This window comes from Lineus longissimus, chromosome 18, assembly GCF_910592395.1.
Source record: "Lineus longissimus chromosome 18, tnLinLong1.2, whole genome shotgun sequence".
NCBI classification, from domain to species: Eukaryota; Metazoa; Nemertea; class Pilidiophora; order Heteronemertea; family Lineidae; genus Lineus; species Lineus longissimus.
The window spans coordinates 14,319,201-14,338,996 of record NC_088325.1 but is presented as its reverse complement, the minus strand read 5'-3'; the positions used below and the strand labels follow the sequence as shown (position 1 = coordinate 14,338,996).

Sequence of the window (19,796 nt, the reverse complement as noted above, 5' to 3'; positions counted from 1 at the left end):
GGGATGTCGCCTCACGTGTTACATTATTTCTGAAACTTTCAAGAATCTCATTTCTTCGGAGTTTGTGCAACTCTGGGTCTATTTCCCCGCCACTAGAACAACGTTTCTTTTGAGGTACATCTGTCTTGTCAACACTGGAGCGGCGTTTTTGCGGAATACGTAAATCAAGAGGTTCGTTTGATGATTGGCCGTAAGGTGGCATCATGAGGTGCGCAGGATACGGACAGAATGTGTTGAAGTGGTTTGGCATCCCCGACCATAGTTGTCCGTATGACTGAGGAGGATACCGCCCATATCCTCCCATCTGTGATAGCGCCATCATTGTTGAAATGCGTTCTTCCGCCAGCATCATTCTCATCTGCTCCTCATCCGTAAGCTTCCCATCATGCATTTCGCTTTGCATTTCAAAGATGGCGGCACTTCCATTGCGACTGTCTCTTCCTTTTGATGACAATTTTGACGCTGCCATTCCGTCTGAAGTAGAATAGGAAACTTTGTTAAAGTCAAGAGTAAGCAAATTAAGGGTTGAATATTCAGAAATAATCCCGGGGTTCTTCGGCGCGCTTCCCTGAAACTAGTAATTGCCATGATGAAGCTAGAACAGTAGATAGTCATAATCCGGAAAAGCGCAAAATCCCATTTCGACTTGCCGCAGAAACCTAATTCAGAAGTTTAGAGAGGAAAAGCAGGACGAAGTATACGAAGTATACACTGTGTATTCCAATAGGAAAAAGTGCAATGGTCCTGCGCACAGACAGAAGTCCAAATTACCTTCACAGTATCAAAATGACACACCCACAACTTGGAATCAACGAAAAATCAGGTATTAAGTGGGGAATAAGGTTTTTTCAAACGGTGTCAGATCGTTAGTTCTGAACTCGTTGGTGCTTTTTAGCAACTATTGTCCAAAGGATTTTCCAGCGAAACAGTCACTCATTTACTGATGACGTAATAGACTCAATAAACAATCATATGTAATGACTACAGTTGAGCAAAAGACTAAGTTACATCACAAGTTAGACAATACCTTTGAGTATAATAAGTAAGACCACAAAACAGGCTTTTTGCTCTGCATGTGGTAAATGCTTTCAGAGGATGGAATTTTGCCAATCAAGCTATGTATGTGTTTAGGCTAAAGAGTTACGAAATACAACCAGCAGTTTTTCTGTCGCCAGGGCCTTTAAAGGGTCAATGGTGTGATAACGTAATATCGTGAAGCGTAACGTAAGACGTCCGGTTACGTATCCCTATTTCGTAACAATGTGTTGCATTGCGGAAAACATACTTCCACGAGTTTTTTTCCGCTCGCACTGAGTTGTTTGAAGTTTTAACAACGGCACAAAAGATCGATTCGACAGGTACAATTGTTTTTCCTTTCATGGCACAAATTCCTAGCGGCTCCCACCAAAGTCAGTTCCATACCAGGTTCCACAGAGATGGATTAGCAAGTTACCTTGAAGTACCACGGCTGTATTGTTGAGTCACCAAGGCGAAGCTTAATTAAACACTCATTACAGGCGTTCCGGTATACTTATGCAATTACTAAATGACAGTCGGCCTAAGATGCAGGTTCAGACTTGGTTATGACCCCAGGCATTTCGCCAAGTGTCTCAACAACGCATAACACCAAATGGTGTGCAAAATACCATTACAACAACCGCATTGTGACATCATTGTATTACGTCATCTTTTTTGAACGCAGTCAAAAAGTTACATGAAACAATCTGGGTCCTAATTAAAGCATGCAAATATATAACGCCGTCCACATGGTGTTTCTTAGTGCAGGGGAAAACATGACCCTTCAAGCAAAACTATCAAGTTCATGACCACCATTTTGTTGAGGACTTTAAATCCTCAAGTAATTAGAACTTATTCAAAATAAGGGAATGCCTATAACCTGGGAGGCTGTTCTCTCGTAAAAAAGAACAAACTCCCATCCTTGAAATTGGCAATAAACCTCGGTTGTGAAAGAGTTCCAATTGCTCGAGGATTTTAAGTTACAGCCAAAACGGTCGTGCTAACATTGTCAACCCTCAATAGCACGAAGCAGGTATCGTAAGAGTCGGTGGCGAAGTATTAGATACATGTAACTAAAACCAGGCAGAGTCTTTCAAATAAGATATTTGAAAAACTCTGAACCAGCTTAAACCAAGAACCCCTAGAAAGGAAGAAGGTGATAATTATAGCGTTTTTTTAGAAGTTCTTTGATATGGCGCTAAAGGTGTGTGGGTCTTTTCAATCTTGTTTTAGTGATAGAAATATCGCTGTGGAGAAATATATAATGATGTCATGACAATGAAGATGATATACCACCGAATATAAAGATCGAATGAAAGATGAATCAGTCTAATAGATGTCTAACATGCTTTGACGTGGGAGGTTTTATCTAAGCAAGGAAGTTTTGTAGAACTCCCTTGATCTCAGCAAGGAAGTTTTATAAGTTTAACAGTATACCTCCATGATTCTCATGGACTATTGATGATATGGTATGGAAGATGAGTGTGCGTTCCACATGCCACGACGTCAATATTGGTACGTCAGAAATATGCTGTGGAATAGTTAATAGATCACCATGAAGAAACTCTCTGCACTGTGATACTCAGATCGATAACAAGTGAAACCTTCATCATCGCATACGGTACAACATCAGCCCCCGCTCCCCGCTCCCCCTAGGACCCGGATTAGGGATAGCAAGGCAGTTTTATTCAAAGATAGATACCTCAATGGCGATAGCAAAACATATCGTATAGGTTTGATATGTAGTATTTCGATTGATCTGAACGCGGGTCTTAGCGCGATCTTCGAATCTTCTCATGATCGATATCGATAGGTTATTGATGACATCAGAGATTCGAAATAGTGTTCAGAAAAGGAATCGGGAATTTCAGTTCTGATCAGAAACTTACCAAATGATTCTTTAGACCCTTTCCCTTTTCTTGTAAAACGTACTTTTGGGCGCTGAGAAGGAAAATCGCGTGTTGCTCCGTGAAGTCGTGAACTGGTATTGAGAGAGGGGATATTTATTTTAGACAGAGTAATTTTAGGAGTTGCGCAACTTATGAAACAGGAGATTGGAGAGATTTCTGGAATAAGTTCCAAGCTAAGAAGAACAAAGATTAAGACGTAATTGGTATCCACTTCCACGGATGATTTGAGCCAAGTTACGCTGGAGGGGTTAGTACAATCTAGCAGTGTTCGTAATACGGGTGACGTAACATTCGATAAAGGAGTGCTTTTTTACCTGTTTATGCCCGCCGGCTGTGCGATGACGAAATGGCGGGAAATCCCGGGTGTGGTCTGCAACTAAAAGGGTGCAGGATGCGAGTCCAGAAGTGAAATCTCCCCAACTTTCCTGAAGTAATCATCCATCAGTTGGCGCATAATACACCTGTGTGTCTTAGGCTTGAACAATTAGTGCTTTTATGAGTGGTTGGTAATTCAATTTGTATGTGTGTATGTATATGTACGTGACATCCGTTGGGTTTATTACGTCACTGTTGGCGGCCCGTTGATTCTGTTACGTCATGATGTATAATACAGACTAAAGGTATCGGCATTTAGGCTAAGTAACATGACGTCATACTTAGTATGGCAACCCCGAGTACATCTGTATAAAGTATACATAACGTCTGGCGTTTGCTGAGGGTTCTGAGAAATTACTTAAGACATACATTTTAGGTCTGTAGATGAAAATCTCTAATTTAAGTCAAGTATATTCATTTTGATGTAAAACTTACAGCCCGCTACCCCCCCCCCCCCCCGGGTGCATTGTCACCGCTGGTCATAAAGTTGTTCTTAGCAACACTGCACCAGTGTAAGTACACTGCACCAGTGTAAGTACACTGCACCAGTGTAAGTATCAGATGATAAAATAGCAAGTTATGGAAAATCGAGTTAGTTTTTGATGACACCGAATAAGGGCCCATACTGAATGATGACCGACACTTTAATGGAGGAATAATTAATATAAATTCTGACAATACAAACAGCTAGCCATTGTTTTCTTCTCTCAATATATTATCGGTAAGTACAATAATGTCATTCAAAGTTAACAAGTCGCGTTTTTCATCGACTAAACGCTAATAACTCTTACGTCATCATTGCGAGACTAATCGTCTTGCATAAGAGCGATTTGTCGCAAGTTTAAGAAGGGTAACAGTGTGACGCAACAACGCACCCTTGTTCTATAAGGGGTGACGCAACAATGGTTGAATAAACCACATCCGCAAATGGCCCCTTTATTCGGTGCGGTCAAAACACAAAACCATTCCCCCAACAGATTATGGTGTTACAGCACCAGGCCTTAGTTTCTTTATTCCCACAAAATGAAAATCACAATGAAAAAAGTGTTCAGAAAATTTCGAGAATGGCGAAAATTGGAGGGTTGAAACAGTACACGTGTTGGGTAGGACTGGCCAACTGATTTACCCCATGATCGCACCAGCCACGATAACTTCCATTGCATAAACGACCATCACAAACACCCAGTAACATATTAATTACCGATACAAGCATTGCGTAATAAGTAGAGATTTCTGCCAATACGTAATGGTCTTTCCCGCGGCCTCCCCCGGCACTTCTGGTGCATAATCCGAGCAGGATTAAGGGATAACTTACACATGGATAAGCAAGAGATGTGCTGATTATTACAAGGTGTGATTACAAGTACTGGTAGACATACAAAATGTAATTAGACTGAAGTAAGAGTTACGTTTATATTACAGTACCAGAGATGCCCTGGATGCTGGTGCTGCAACCTGAAGAGAGGTAGATTTCGAACAATCTGGACCCCCCCCCCCCCCACCAACAACACCACCATCATCACCCAGGAGAGGCGAGGTACGAGCTGGGGCGGCTCCTGGCCGGTTCAGTCCAAAGATGTCCCATCAGACAGGAAACTAATACCAAGATATCAAGCTTTATACAAACTTTAGCCAGATCTCTGATATCAAAGCATTGTACTGACGAAAGTGGTCTGCATTCTTTCAGCCACACCCCGTGTAAAGTACATCAATTCCGAAATCCCTTTCGGCCTCAGATATGCGCAATAACGAATGCGCACAAATAAAGCCATGAGTTCCGGTTGAGAAGAAATCTCAAATTTCTCCACGAGAAACGTTGAAAAAAACCCATTTTCTCCCATAAAAGAGAATGTCAGCGCCAAGAATGCTAAAGTTTCGCTTCCAGCCAACTCCTAGGAAGCTCAAAGCTACATTGGGGCCGGGGTCAGGACCCGAGGGGCGAATAATGAGGCTCAGACAGGTGGTGACCGCGATGGTCAGGTTTGAGAGGTTGGAAATGTCCTATCCAAGGGCGGACGAGGCGAGAGGTTACGTTGAGAGGGTAAGCCATGTGGTCATGAGTCTCTCCTTTGTAATGTCCTTTAGGTAATGTTAAGGATTCTCTAGAGCGATATCTGATCGACCACCCCCCCCCCCCCCCCCCAAAACAAATATGCATGTAAAGCCGGCCACTGATAGTCTGATGGTGATCTTTTCTCATAATTATTTCAGCTTATTCATGATGCCATCAAGAATGGAGATCGACACAAAGCGACAATGGATATGGCAGATTTTTGGCTTCTGGTGAGTTGAAGCTGCGATGCCGATGAGATGTCATTTACATGCCTCAGTTTGACAAGATGGAGAGGAATTTACTCTCTTCGTCCTAAACCAGGGACTCAAGGTCAATTATACAGAACAGTTTTGAACTGCGGATCAAAATGATGCGATGCCTTTAGTCAAGTTGATGTTTTGAAAAAAGGAAAAAGTGTATGGCCTGTTGTGTTCATCCCAGTCTCATGAGAGCTCCCTTATTTTTATTGCAGGAAAAGGATCTCATCCACAAATTGTTCAAAGTGTTAGTGCCCAGATATCATAATTCATCCTCGGCCTTTACCAGTATATACAAATTACCAGCAAAATACCCTGGTGGCATGATTGATTGCGGTTTATTAGAATTAAAAGGTGAGTGTTGTATAAATGAACCAGTGTGTGAACATGCAGTGAACTTTGTTATGAAAGGCTTTGATATGGAACTGGAGGTATTGGTTGCCCCACCAAGCCCTGCCTTGGTGGAGCTAAAATATCGGTCAAAATGAGGCTAATGAATAATCCTTGATGAAAATGAAACATATATTTGTGATGGGACGTCTCTTATCCTAGGGAGTATGTCACACTCTTCATGTTACTTGTTATTAATATTGTTTTCTCTTTGCAGGAAATCCATGGCCACCCGTCCGACCCCAGCAGCGAAATCTCAAAAATAGCCTGGTGAATGTCCTCCTGCAGGAGGCAGCGAAGGAATATAAACCTACGCTTGCTACGAGCGGCAAAGACGTTCTTTCGGATGAGAAAGCAGAGAGTATTTTAAAGGACATGGCAGATTTAAAAATAGGGGAAACGGGGGAGGGTACACAAGTGTGATAATGACTGGCCAGACTGCATGTTTAAATGTGGGGTTCACGATAACTTGAATTGAGATCGCCAGGTTTTCAAGTATCGAAAAGCTTTGTTTCAGTCTCGGGATACTATCAAAAGTGTATTGCTTGTTGATGGTGTTGTTGAGCTTAAGAATGCTGCCATCTGAGGTAGAATGAAGTCAGTTGCCTCGACAAAAATGGTAATGATGATAAATTGGGTGCTGATCTGCTCACTGATGTTTGGTCATTAGCAGAACCCCTCTGGATGGTAAGAAGAAGGATTCAAGTGAAACAATTTCGATTTGGAGTTCAGCCTTGAAAAGAGGGGTCATGGGAGTAATTGACCCTGGAGCGGTGTACATCAGGGTCGTCCTCTATCTGGACTGGGTGTGTGCATCAGGGTCGTCCTCTATCTGGACTGGGTGTGTGCATCAGATGGTGCAAATGAGGATGTTTTTCAATAAAGATTTCAGACAATAAATGTCTCTTTTCTTCCTTCCTTGGTGAAAAGTCTTTCTTCAATCCTACTTCCTTGCTTTTATGCTGTGACACCTTGTTTCAGCAAAAAGCAGATGGTGATGTAGATTTGTGTCTTTCTGATAAGTTTTGTATGAGGGGTGTCTGATTGTGACTTGGTCTCTACATGGTCTATCTGATATTTTGGAGACTGTTATGTTTGGCCTTGGGCCGGAAATCTTTACTCCTAGGGTAAAGTGTCCCAGGGAAACCGACTCCATTGTGTGCTTGGCCCTTGGGCAAAGGCCATCGGTGCACAGAGAGAGACGGAGACAATTGGAGACGGTCTCAACTCCTTGCATAAACCTGGACAGAAAGACACAATTTTCTATTGGTAAGGGAGACCAATGCTGTAGGAAGCGCTGGTCTCTATAGATGGAAACCTTGTTGCTTGAAACCTCTGGCTCATGAGTTTGGGCTTTTGGATGGCGATGATATATCCAAAATTTACATTATAGATGGCATATCAGACTCCCAACCAGTCGATGTGATCTGCAAATAATTTCGTTGCATTGCTGGCCATGGCCAGCAGATGGAGACATCTTTGATATGGCAAGGACAGTCTCGATTCTTCAACCGTGTGTCGGGTCATGTAACAGTATTTTATGATCTCGGCCCCATATCTATATGTCTCATCAACAATAGATTACCACATAAGATCGAGATACTTTGGACATGCATTCATTTGATAATCTTGGAATTAAAGTATGTCAATGCGAGTTGGTATAACTTTTTGAATGGCGTATCTTAGTATTCCCCTGCGATAGACTGACACACCCGGCTTGAGACAAGGGGGATGCCCAGCCGAGGCGGGCACATGGAGTGAAAGTTGTCTTAGATGGTTGTGTGCACGGCTAAGACAGGAGTGACTTAATATTCCCCACTTTCATAAAGTCCCCAGTTATTATATACATAACCATAACTCAAAACACTTCTGGTAGATATTTGGATTTTAGGACAAATCTCGTAGGAACCTTTTAATTCAGATCAATTCATAGTCTTCTGAATTGGCATTGTTGAATTTATTTCCATCATTTTGCATTTCACCAGCAATGGCAGAAACTTCAAGGTGGATCCATTAAGGCTTTCGTTGTGTCTTCAACAGTGTCTTCAAATGCGAGTCCTGTCCGTCTCATTCTGAACCATCAGAGTTACTCGATCCGTTGCCTCCCCTCATAACGGAGTCCGGGTCAGCGGAGTGGACCCCAGGCTTGAGGGTCAAGATGGTCCGTCTGAACGAGTATACTTTCATTTACTGGGAGCAGGGAGGGAGAAAGTATTTTCATATTATCAGAGCACAGGTGTTAGATGTCAGAATTTCTAAACTGATAGGTAGATAAGATTTTTGATTATCAGTCACCCCGGCCCTCATGCCGGGGGGGGGGGGGGTCACCTCATGGTATTCTTGTTTCCTACAGCCAACCTTTTCGACAAGACAAGAACTAATTATATAGGCTACATATATCTTTCTCAATACCAAGTTTGGGGGACAACCTAGGACTAACACAGCGTCCAGTGTCTTCACTCGCTCTCTCTCAAAGACCTTGCCATGAGAGCATGTCCTGAGGCCCCCTCCGCACTCCAGAGGGGCTGCAGAAGGCATGAGTTCCCTGTCCATGACCATGGTGTATTTCTTCTTATGAACTTAAAAGATTAGGGCCTTTTAACATATTCCACTCATCAGTCTCTATGCAACAGAAGACATTGATTTCGTTAGAATGCCCGCACCTTGCACCATCAGAATGCACAATATGTTTTTATAAAGCCGTCTTTAGATCAAATATTTGCGGTTTTGCCATGAATTAACTAGGAAATTCTTCAGGTGTATTTGAGAAAAAATATTCTCCAGTAGACACCACGTGATCAATTAGATTATTCTAATCAAACCCAAGAGTGGATTTTAACCAATCAAAATACCGCTTCATTTTCATATTTTTGCATCCGATTCAGACATTCGCATTGTCTGCCTCAGACGGGTTGCAGACGACAGCGAAATTTGTGGGTCAGGGGCCCATTTAGGGTGCGTTGAACGCATGGTCACAAAAAAGGACTAAATCGAGTACTATCAATAAATTCCGTGGTTGGCACACGCTGGGAAGGGCCAAAGAAGAAATGCGCTCAGACATTTTCCCGCCAAAAGCGCGTCTGGGTTGTCTGACGTCTGCGCTCTCGCTGCGGTGCCTTCTGTCATGGTGTGATCCTATTCGTTAAAAATGAGCGACATTATTTGAATATGAAAGCATCTATAATTGTGACAAATGCCGTCTCGGGTCTTAATCGGAATTTTTTTAGATCATACACATAATAATTCAACTTGACGATAAAACGAAATCTTCTTGGAATGAGCATCTTGAGGAACAGACGAATTGTCCTGAATTTTGAAAATGGGTGTGACAAAAATCTTGACACCCGTCATTGAAAATTAGCCTTCACAATAGGCTGATAGTTGACAACATACTAACATTGTAGGATACAATAGGTTATGAACTTATGCACAGTCAATTTGGTCCAGAGGTTGGCTCATGAATAATGTTCTACTTTTTGAGTGCCAACGTTCAAAAGCTCTCCTCTTCTTTATCATGAACTATTATTTGAATAACCAAACCGTGATTATTAATCATAACAGATTCGGGTATATCAGGCTCTCTGTGGTTTACAATACTTTTATGTGCCCTCGCCGGTTAAGACATCGACCCCAATGGAACTGTTTCGGGTAAAATACAGTAGAACAATGGGAATTTAGGCCTCGGTGCGAGTGGGCTTTGTTTAAAGACAATAGATTATGTATTGGGCTTGGCCCGAATTATTTTAACTGTGCGTCCCATTATTGAAATATCAGATTAACAAACAATATGTATCCTCTCCGTATCCTCCGTATCCTCCCGTCTTCGTCACAGAGACATCGCGCCGGCCAGTTTTCCGGCAGGGGCGGAAGTCATCAACCTATCACAACAACTAATCACATATGGCGGAGATTTCCAAACAGCAAAATATATTGCGATATTCTTTTTAAAATTGTAAGCAAATTCGGTTGCAGATCCGACCTGTTTTCCTCTAGGTGTTTTCTGCGATTCAGCAGCAATGTAGATATCAATAAAGTGAGCGAAATCGTGGTTTTTGGTGGCTGTAGAGGCAGTGTGACGGCCCTCTTTTTTCGGGCGTTTCAAATGCGCTATCATCTATGCGAATACATTGTATACAAAGGGTACGTTGAGATGTACATGCCATGCCAGTAGTTGCGATAATTTCGGTCTAATTTCGATGACTCGCCTTGGTTCCCTGCAAATGACGAAGGTCGGACAGCACACTTGTACGCCTGGGTGGCTGCTCCGTTCTGTTGGTAAAATGAAAAGAGTTTGCTGTTGGTCAACAGCCTCAGTGGCCCTGACCGTACCCACATTTCATGCTTACACGATAGACATCATGGACACATTCACCAACTGGTGGCATGTCTGGATATGAGACGCGCCATATCGATCCCTCCCTGAAAGGTCTGTAGGCCAATTAAATGGCGTGATTGGTCTCATCAGTTGCACTGCATCACTATATTTTTGCATCAGAACCAGACATCAGCTAATCAATAAATCAATAATCTATATCCACCTGTATTTGTCTTTCAATACTTCCATCCAAGATAGCATTTCGAAGACAGCATGAAGGTAAGTATTTTCTACATTTTCTTCTAATGGTACATGTGTTTGATTTTTTGGTTGATTTCTTCCTTGCTCTTGTGTGATGTTAATTCTTATTGGAATTCGAAACACCAAAATGGAGGTATTGGTCGTCCCACCAAACACCGCGAAGGTGAAGCTCTAATAGGTCTTAGGGTTTTTTGGGCAGTTTGTCACCACCAACCGAGCGGTGTTAGGTGAGACAACCAATACCGACATGAGGTATCGATTTCGTAACCTTATTCATAAACTGCTGTTGACCCATTTTATACCAACCAAAGATGTTATACAGTTGTCTCACCAAAACCTCTGTGGTCATAACGAGGCTAATGCATAATCAATTATCAAAATAAGACTTGGAAACTGAGGTGTTTTAGAATGTGTCCCATACATGCGACCTTTAAAATGCATTGCACGGTTGATAACATTGTCGTGTGTGCTTTTCATTTTGAAAATTGACATCATGTATAGACGAGTCGGACTTTACACCGACATAAATATTGCAAAACCGCGTGAGTCCTTTTCCATCATATGAAGGGCAACATTGACATATGCGGGTCGATAACCATTGATGAAATAGACAGACTCGACAGGTAGTTCGAATCAATAAGCTGGGTCAGGGAAAGGACACATTTACGAGTCATACTGAGGCATTGAGTATTGGAATCATCGGTCGGCCGCATAAAACTGCTCCTTCTGGAGATGGGTAAGGTAGCCTGCTCATTTCGGACAGATAAATGCCATAATCTATGCAGCTCCCTGTCGGTAAGCCAAGTGTCATCTTGACCGCCAAGGTTTTGGTAAGCATACTATACTAATATTTCTCGTTTTTTGTCGGTATGTTAGGCCGATGTAACACCTGTGGTTGATGCACAGTGTCTGCATACAATAGACAACTAGAGAGACAATGCCTTTTCAGTAGGGGGAAACGGAGAAAAATCTTTCAGCCTTCCCAAATAATGAGGCGAAAACACTCTGAAACGTATCTTGTGGTTAACATATGATAAGGCGTTGTCCCTTGCCAAATTTCACGGGCTAGGCCGCAGTTACACAGAATTCACGTTGTCACCTCCATGTTATTGTACTCGAGTTATTGACAAAGACTTAACCCGACAATGTGACATCATGAATCGTACGTAGCCCAATCTTTGGAAATGACTTGTTCGTTCTTCATTTCACAAATGACAAGTAACAGGTTAAATGTGACAACTTGAACTCTATATAAACGCAGCCTCAGACAACAAGTGTTGGGTTTGATTATTGATCTATGGTACCACACCCATATAAGTAATGTTGAGACCAGGAACCTCGTGTTATAATTTCTTCTCTGGCGGTAGGGTTTTGGCCCAACCCCAATGTCAGTGACCAGGCTTTTGATTTGCATACAAGTCATAGGCCTGATCATTGACCTTTTCCAACATACTTCAGGGTATTTATTTTATCATTCCTTGCTTGGTTTTCTTATTTCCAAATGTTCATAATCGTTCATGTTCATATATTTGAAAGTTCTGTTTTGAAACCAATCAATGAGTGTACCAAGAAGCAATTAATAACATATTAGTCAAATTTGACAGCTCTCGCTCATGAGCAAACTCGGCCTTTCAGTGCACTACCTATAAATCCACAAATAGGCCAGACATGTTTATGTAAAACCAGAAAGTATTTAAAAATCTGTCTGGAAGGTTTTTCTGCAGGTCTTGTCGGACTGATCGTTGGCTTGTATATTTGAAGCAGCACTACTTGGTTGTCTCATCAAAACTGCTCTGTAGGCCAAAAATGTAACACCCGAGGTGCCAACAGTCCACATATAGTTTTGTAATTCGAGGTCTGACCAGAGCGAACTTGATGAGACAACCAGGACCTACAGCGAAGTATTAATTTCGATTCTAAAATGACAAAAAAGGACCATATGCAGCAAATTAAATCCTAGTGGTCCTTGCCATGATTTCAGTCGACACCACGAACCGCTGCGATTAAAACGTCCTATACCATGCATTCGTATTTGGTTTTTCAAAAGCTCAGTTGACCAGCCATAGGCGTACTACGCCTATATGGCTGTTCACTAAGGAACTCTTTTGTCACATACACCAACCCCTTTAGGCAATGTTAGGCACGGCCAATAGCTCTAACCGCAAGAGGACTTTCTTTACTAATTTACCGTGGCCCAGGTTCCCGCTTGTTTCTGTCATTGTGAATCCCGCCCAGAAGTAATTAATATCCCCTCCAACTACATCAAAACTTCGTGGTACCTTACAAAAATATCAACGGGAACAACAACCACAACGCTAGTCAGGTCATTATAAATTCCGCACAATGATTATGTTAAGTAGGACGGAACGAAATTAAAAAAATCGTTTTCGCATAAGCTTTTCAGCTCTTCTGCATCGTTTTTTGTAATCCTTTTCAAATGACTAGAAAGAATATAATCTGGGCGAAGTGGACGCGCAATCATTTTTTAAATTCATCGGCAGAATTTAAATATTTCGTTATCGTTTGTCTCAAGCTCATCCCGTCTTCTGCCTGCCATTTTATGCGCAGTCTGCATAATGTTCCTGAACTGAGGCAGCGGCAGGATGTATGGTTGCCATGGTAACTGGATCTTCTTAGCTGTGATACTGGAGCATAATTATCTCCCTTATATGAATGCCTGCAATAATCGATATTTTTGGTTGCTTTGGCGTCGCCAGCCATGCTTAAGCAAACCCATGTTCATTAATTGTGTTGGGTAAAGGCCAGCGTCGAATAAAACCCCTAGGTTTTTGAGCTTGTAGGAACACTCAAAGGCTTCGGTTTCATTTCCCTGAAAAACCTCGTTCTTTATTTTCTGTTCTATATTTGAGTAGGGTGAAACACCCCTAAGGTTTTGAAAAGCTCAAAAACCGTTGTTTGAAGAGTGTGTCTCGGCAAGAAGATGATAGAAAAAACTCCGTCGATGTAATGTTGTTTTTTTACTATGTTATGTCATCATCGTCGTCTAGACAGACGTGAGTCATCCAATTGAGATCGATTATTCGAACCTGAGATTTCTCGTTTACTCCTCTCAAAACCAACACTGTCCGTGATTCCAGCTATCAAAACAAAAGATGGGTTTTTAAGGAACCTCAAACGCCCCTGAAGGTACGTGTTTGACCTTGGGAAAACAGGGTTTTTCATTGACACTGAACAAATCAAGAGGGTGAATATTTATGTTGGCTGAATACCCCTAAGAGGTTTTTCCGTAGCTCAAAAACCCTTATTTGAAAAAGTGTAAGGCTAGCATATAATGTAGATTCATGTAGAGTATTTATCACAGACTCCATAACGTCATCGATGAATTTAGTCGCAGGCGCTCCCATCAGAAGCGTTTGATTTTTTTAAAGACTTGCGACTTAGTTCTATTATTAAACAGAGTCAGAAATACTTCGCTGTACACATGCTGGATAGACATGTTCACATTGAACAGAACAGGCACTTCGACCATCTTCACTGATGATTTCGATGACATTTTTGTCAGTTGCACTGCCAGTTTCCACAGGGATGTGACGTTTCCTCCACCATTCTTAGGAGAGAGCTCTATTTCTCCTCATGACAAAGGTTGATTTGACAGTAGAAATTGAATGATATATGCCTCCGCTCTTTATCAAACTTCGCATTACCGAAATCGGGCGAAAAATTGGCATTTTTCTGAGGATACTTTTGTTAGTATGGACAATTTCACACATGAGAAATCTTTCAGTTTCTTTTGCTGTCGGTACCGTCACATCCCTATAGTCAGGAGAGTTAGATATCTAACCAACTGCTTTATACCAGTGGTGGAATGAAATTCAATACTAAATTTACCGCATGAGAACGGCAGAATCACTTCATACCGTTACGCACTTGTTGCAGCAATGTTTTCCAAGGGACTGATACTCGTCTGTCCGTGCGTCGAGTCAATAGATTTTCAACCTACAGACTGCCTTTTGAAATGTATTATGCTTTGGCGGTATTTTGAAGCGAGCGATTACTCTAAGTCGTGTTTGGTTGTAATCTTGAGTCCATTTCGGTTTATCTTGTTCTCCTGGCCTCGTCAAACGTACACTCTCAAATAAGGGGTTTGGAGCATTTCAAAAACATTTTAGGGTATTCCAGCCAACACTGCACCCATGCACTAGAGATCTGTTAGACAAGAAATGAAAAACCCCTTATTGTTTTTGAACTTGTTCATTTCCCTGTAAACAAAATCCCTGAAGTCATCGGGGTGCGTGTTAGTGTGCATGGGCTGAAAAACCCTTTTTTCTCCAAAAGCTGTATAACATTTATTCTCAAGAGCTAATGTTTGACTAGACATTTATTTCTGTTATTAGTTTGGTTCACTAATCGCGGACACAATAATTTAATTTGTCCCGATACCATTATGCCTAAACCAAACATAATGATCACAATCTATTCAACAGATCTCTAGTTTTCTTATTCCAGTTTGGATTTGTTCTCTGTTCAGCGTCCTGTTGAATTCAGAAATGCAAAGGCAACAGGCAACATTTCTTCCATCTTCATATTGTACTGCAATCCGCATACACCCGATAAGGACAATTTGGTGGAAAAATTCAAACAAAATGTCCTAAACCTACACATTTAACAAAACGTCTTATATTGATCGGGCTAAACTCAGTACTCCTAACCAACTCGTCATATCAATGTACTAAGCTTGAAAGGAAAAATATCTGCAAAGATCAACAAGTATCAGGATGCTTCAATGATGATGACGATGAAAGAATGTCCAAATTGTGGTTTCATTGAATCGCAGCCATCTTAATTTTGTAATTAAGTCAAGTGTCGCCCGGTCAGCGAAGGTCTCCGCGTGGTCGTCGTTGGCGATGTGGTGAACAGCCTTTTTACATCCGGGTCTCTTCGCGGGAGGATGCAAGGTTAGTACTGCGGATGATCTTTTCTAACGTTTCTCACCTAAAAGTAACAGAATCGTTGTTGATTGCATATTTACTTTATTTCATTATTGGGTCTGCACTCGTGAAACTAACTTGAAATTACTATGAGTTTTTGAAAACCGTTGAAGCGCTTTTTAGCGCCGACAATATGCAACGGACCGCATGAAGGGTTTTCGGGAATTGAAAAACTGCTTATGGGTTTTGACCTACTGAATTTTACTACTGAAAAACCACTGACGGTTATCATATCCCATGAAAACCCCCAAAGGTTTTGTATTTGCGACCGCTAAAAAAGCCTGTTTTCAAAAGCTCAGAAACCTTCACTTTAAAGTGTCGGCAGAGCGCAGACGGAAATTGACTATTTTCAACGTATCTGGTGAAGAACTGTGGTCTTTGGCGAATGAAGAAACATAATATTGAACTCTAAACAATCTTCCCTATTTTGTCAATGTTTAGTAAGTTCTCCGACCAGTCAAAATGTGAACATGCCTGACCGGCGAGTATTCCGCCAGTGACTGTCACTGAAGTCGAAAAGTATTGCTGGGAGTGGCGTCTCATTCGGATCTCTGTCATTCTGAAACTTCGACGAACAAACTAAAACCGCAACCAAATGGTCAACCAGACAGAAAACCCGTCGGGTTTCGTCATCTGTACCAATAGCAAATGTACAGAGATATCGTAGTTGTTGTCTCAAAAACTTCTTATCTACCGGTAGTAATATGTAATCATACAGTTTATTTCACGAAAAAGCTCATGCCTAAAGTTCCCGTTTTCTGTTTTAATTGATCTTAATAACATTGACAGCCTTAACGACTGTGTTTTAAGCTAACGTGGTTTTGAGCAACCCAACCCAGGCAGGGCCCGGTTGTACAAGAAAACACTCTTATTACTAACACGGCCTACCTCTTAACACTTTGATTTTAACCAGGCCTAACTGCACCCTCGAGCACTATATTCGGCATAAGACCTCTATCATTTTCCTCTTATTGGTTTATTGGTCAAATCCATCAATCGATTAGGCAAGATTGGCAAGAGAGGCAGTAGGTGAGAACCTGGCGTAAACGTCACGCCAACCAAAGTAAGTGGAAAACATAGATTTTGAGGAACCGGTCCCTGCTTTCTTCTATTATTACAAAGCATCGCGATCTTGCTGAACCACCTGTTGCACTCTCAACCCGGCCTGGGCGTTCATTTCGACCAGCTTCATCAGTGGAATTCAGACAATTCCGTAACCGTATGTAACTACTTCCATTTAAATGCTTAACATACAAAATAATACAGAGTTTGCGCTCTCCGAGATTGAATTATACTTAGTTATCAGGTGATCGATTCGGTTTAATTCATATTCAAACGTTTTCATATTGACATTTACAACGACATTTTTAAATTCCAATTTGTACCTGTGCACAAGAATCGATATAACGAAGTCATTATCCAAGTCGAATGACTTGAAATACGACGGATTATTTCCGTCTCATGCACAAGTCCGATCCGGAATACAAAATATCGTTGTGTAGTAACTCGTGAAACCGTTCGACACTTCATCAGTCTGCAGGGTGCATATCTGTAAACGATTTTTCAAAACCTCCAAAATCTTTGTTTTTAAGAGTGTGATATGACGATGAAGATCTCCACGGCGTTGCCGTTCAAATGCGTCACCTGTTTAAACTTCTTTTCGGTTTTTCAGTTTGTCAGTAGGCCTACTTTGTCTTGTCTCTCTCCCATGGGCTTAAATGCTACCAACGCCATCACTATATAAATGATATATTTATGTGTTGGTTGATATCAATTTCGGTAAGACGAAAGTTTTGACCAGTTCTGGGCACTCTTAGAAATAAAGGTTTTTCAGCCCTTGAAGAACCAAATGATTTTTCAGCCAACACGAATATGCACCCAGTAGAGGCTTTTTTCAGCGATGAGGCTTTCCACAATCTCTAAAACCATTTGTTTTTTTTCTTCAATTTACCAAAAAAAACTCTACGGGGAGCATATGTGTGTTCGCCGAAAAACAGTTAATGGTTTTTCAGAAGATGAAAAACCTTCATTTTTAAGAGTGTATAGGCCTAAATCTAAAACTTCTCCGGCACCTTTAAGCGCCTCAGAGCAAGGAGATGAGAAATATCTCATCTCTCTGCGTTGCTCCTCCCCTCGGTTCCGGAATGAGAGAATGCCGCATTGTATTTCCCATCATTGTAATTTGTTAATGAAGTCAAGAGAGCCCCATTTGAAAATATTCAACTTGTTGATAGGCGGCGTTCAGAATTGCCTTTCCACCTCGAGATTTCGGCACAGCAGGATGAAAGGTTCGTGACGCTGTCAATTTTTCAATAATTTCATTTATTTTTAGATCGAAATAATGAGATATTGTGGTATATTTGCATTATTTTCGTAAGGAAAGATAATAAGCAACCAAAAGAAGTTAAGTTGTGGCAGGTTTCCTGCCAGATATAGCTTGCTTTCGTCATGACATTGAGATCCATAACCCCGGCCTAGTTATTCACGCGGCAGTCGAGTTTTCAAAAAATTTCATTTATTTCTCGATCGAAATAAGATATACTGTTGTATATTTGCAATTTTTCGGTAATGAAATGTAATCAGTGTTCTGCATGTTATGCAATGGCAATTTCCCGCTTTTATGGAGATTTCCCGCCAAAACGGCTGTTTGGCGCAAGCAGACTTGGAGGACACAAAATCCCAAGCATCGTCGATCATGGAGTCCAGTTTCATTTGCTCACGATTGAACACATTTCAAATCACAATTACACAAAGATTTCAGTAAGAAAAAGGTACTTCTCTTCGCTAGACCGGTTTTGAGGCAAATTTTGTATCCAAATAGACCTGAATTAAGAGCGGCATTTTGGTTCCTTCTCGGGCCAAATTAGCTTTCTTTTCGTTGTCTACGACCTCCCAGGCCTACTCACTCAAAGAGTCAAATGATAACTGGCCCACGATCGAATACATATACCGCACGCAATTACAACTGCTGAATCTTCGATAGGTCTCATTATAAAGCAAGGCCTCTTAACGCATGCAATGAGGTGTATTCCTTCCTTCCTTCCTCTTAGAAATAAGGTTTTTCAACTTAAATGGTTTTTGGCCAACACAAATATGCATCCAAATGAGGTTTTTCGGCAAAATGAAAAAGCCGTAGAGGTTCTTCAGATTATCAAAATCCATTTTTGCTTTGTCAAGATACCGAAAAACCTTTACGGGGTGCATATTTGTGTTTGCCGAAAAACCATTTGATGTTTTTTAAAGGCCCTTTTTTTCTAAGAGTGTTGTTGTCGCAATTGGATACTCAATCGCACGAATATACAAGATGAAAATGCTGGAAGATTCTGGTCAAGACTCCCGTTTCGAATCTTGCTTGGATTTCCCGCGGTTAAGATTCCGTATGTGAGTCCTGTTAAGACTTGTAAGAATCTTGCAAGCATCTTAACTCAGAATCTAATCTAAGTTGTGATTGAGAATAACAAAATCAACTAGATGGGACCTTGACTAAATCCTAAACTTAGAAAGGATGGCGATTGTAATGAGAGTTTGGGGTTCAAACTGTATAGTTTGATATGGTCTTCTTGTCTTTCACCTCGGTGTTTTGCTGTTTGCTATACCACTGCGACCTTTATCATGTTGTGGTTGTGAGAGAACATCCTCACCCAACATGCCTCTGTATCCTTCCTATGTATTTTAGAAGCGTAACAAAGGCCTTCTGTGGGAGGATGAGAGACGGAGTAGAAAAGAATTGAACGACATGTTGTCGTTGCTAAAATCTATTCTAGTTTGGGTTTTTTGTCTTGATTAAAACGGAATACCCTGCCGCAAGTGATTGAATGACAAGACGACCAAATATGGGACCCTTGGCAGCATCTTTTTGGGAATAATGACGCATGGTTACCAGTATACCAGTGTACAGTTTGCGGCCCACTATGGCCTGGCTGAAGCACAGTTTAGTGTCAGTTTATCGCCTTGTCCTCCACCTCTGTCCTTGGCTTCTCCAACACGTTGTTGTTTCGAGAAACAGCCGACTGATCGACGAAGGCTACTCTGCTAAATGTCACTGCATCTTATTACTGATCATAATGAGCTTACTTCTGTAAACACCATCATTAAATGTCCGAGACAACGTGTATTGCTGTCTTCATCGTCTCTGATCCTCAAGGTTTTGATATGGCAAAGTCACTCACGCCCAAAATGTTTGTGGATCTCGATAGTGGTGACGCAAACGCATGAGAGTCGGGATGACAACGGGTAGACCTGTTGCAGTATGCGAATTGGCTTTTGAAA

The 19,796-nt window shown here is 41.5% G+C and overlaps 2 protein-coding genes across 3 annotated transcripts in view; both read left to right on the top strand.

Moving 5' to 3' along the window:
• Positions 1–5,075: 5,075 nt before the first annotated feature.
• Positions 5,076–6,902, top strand: LOC135502172 (large ribosomal subunit protein bL17m-like). Its single transcript, XM_064794798.1, has 4 exons — positions 5,076–5,343; positions 5,514–5,585; positions 5,828–5,966; positions 6,220–6,902. Exons 1-4 carry the CDS (start codon positions 5,152–5,154, stop codon positions 6,423–6,425), a joined length of 609 nt encoding a protein of 202 aa, XP_064650868.1. The 5' UTR covers positions 5,076–5,151; the 3' UTR covers positions 6,426–6,902.
• Positions 6,903–11,364: 4,462 nt separating this feature from the next.
• Positions 11,365–19,796, top strand: part of LOC135502178 (uncharacterized) — a 54,626-nt gene continuing 46,194 nt past the window's right edge. Inside the window, exon 1 of one of the 2 annotated variants that reach the window (XM_064794809.1) lies at positions 11,365–11,408. Coding sequence is in view for 1 of the 2 variants with exons in the window: in XM_064794806.1 (XP_064650876.1) it covers positions 17,809–17,815 (7 nt within the window). In the remaining variant the exon portion in view is untranslated. Of the gene's footprint in view, positions 11,409–17,780; positions 17,816–19,796 lie in introns of those variants that run through there. The other variant, XM_064794806.1, reaches the window with a different exon arrangement.

Bases quoted from the DNA above. Each gene is read 5' to 3' on its own strand.
- LOC135502172 (XM_064794798.1), top strand. From the start codon at position 5,152: ATGTCAGCGCCAAGAATGCTAAAGTTTCGCTTCCAGCCAACTCCTAGG. The intron at 5,344-5,513 runs GTAAGCCATGTG...TAATTATTTCAG, and splicing joins CGAGAGGTTACGTTGAGAGG to CTTATTCATGATGCCATCAA. The intron at 5,967-6,219 runs GTGAGTGTTGTA...TTCTCTTTGCAG, and splicing joins CGGTTTATTAGAATTAAAAG to GAAATCCATGGCCACCCGTC.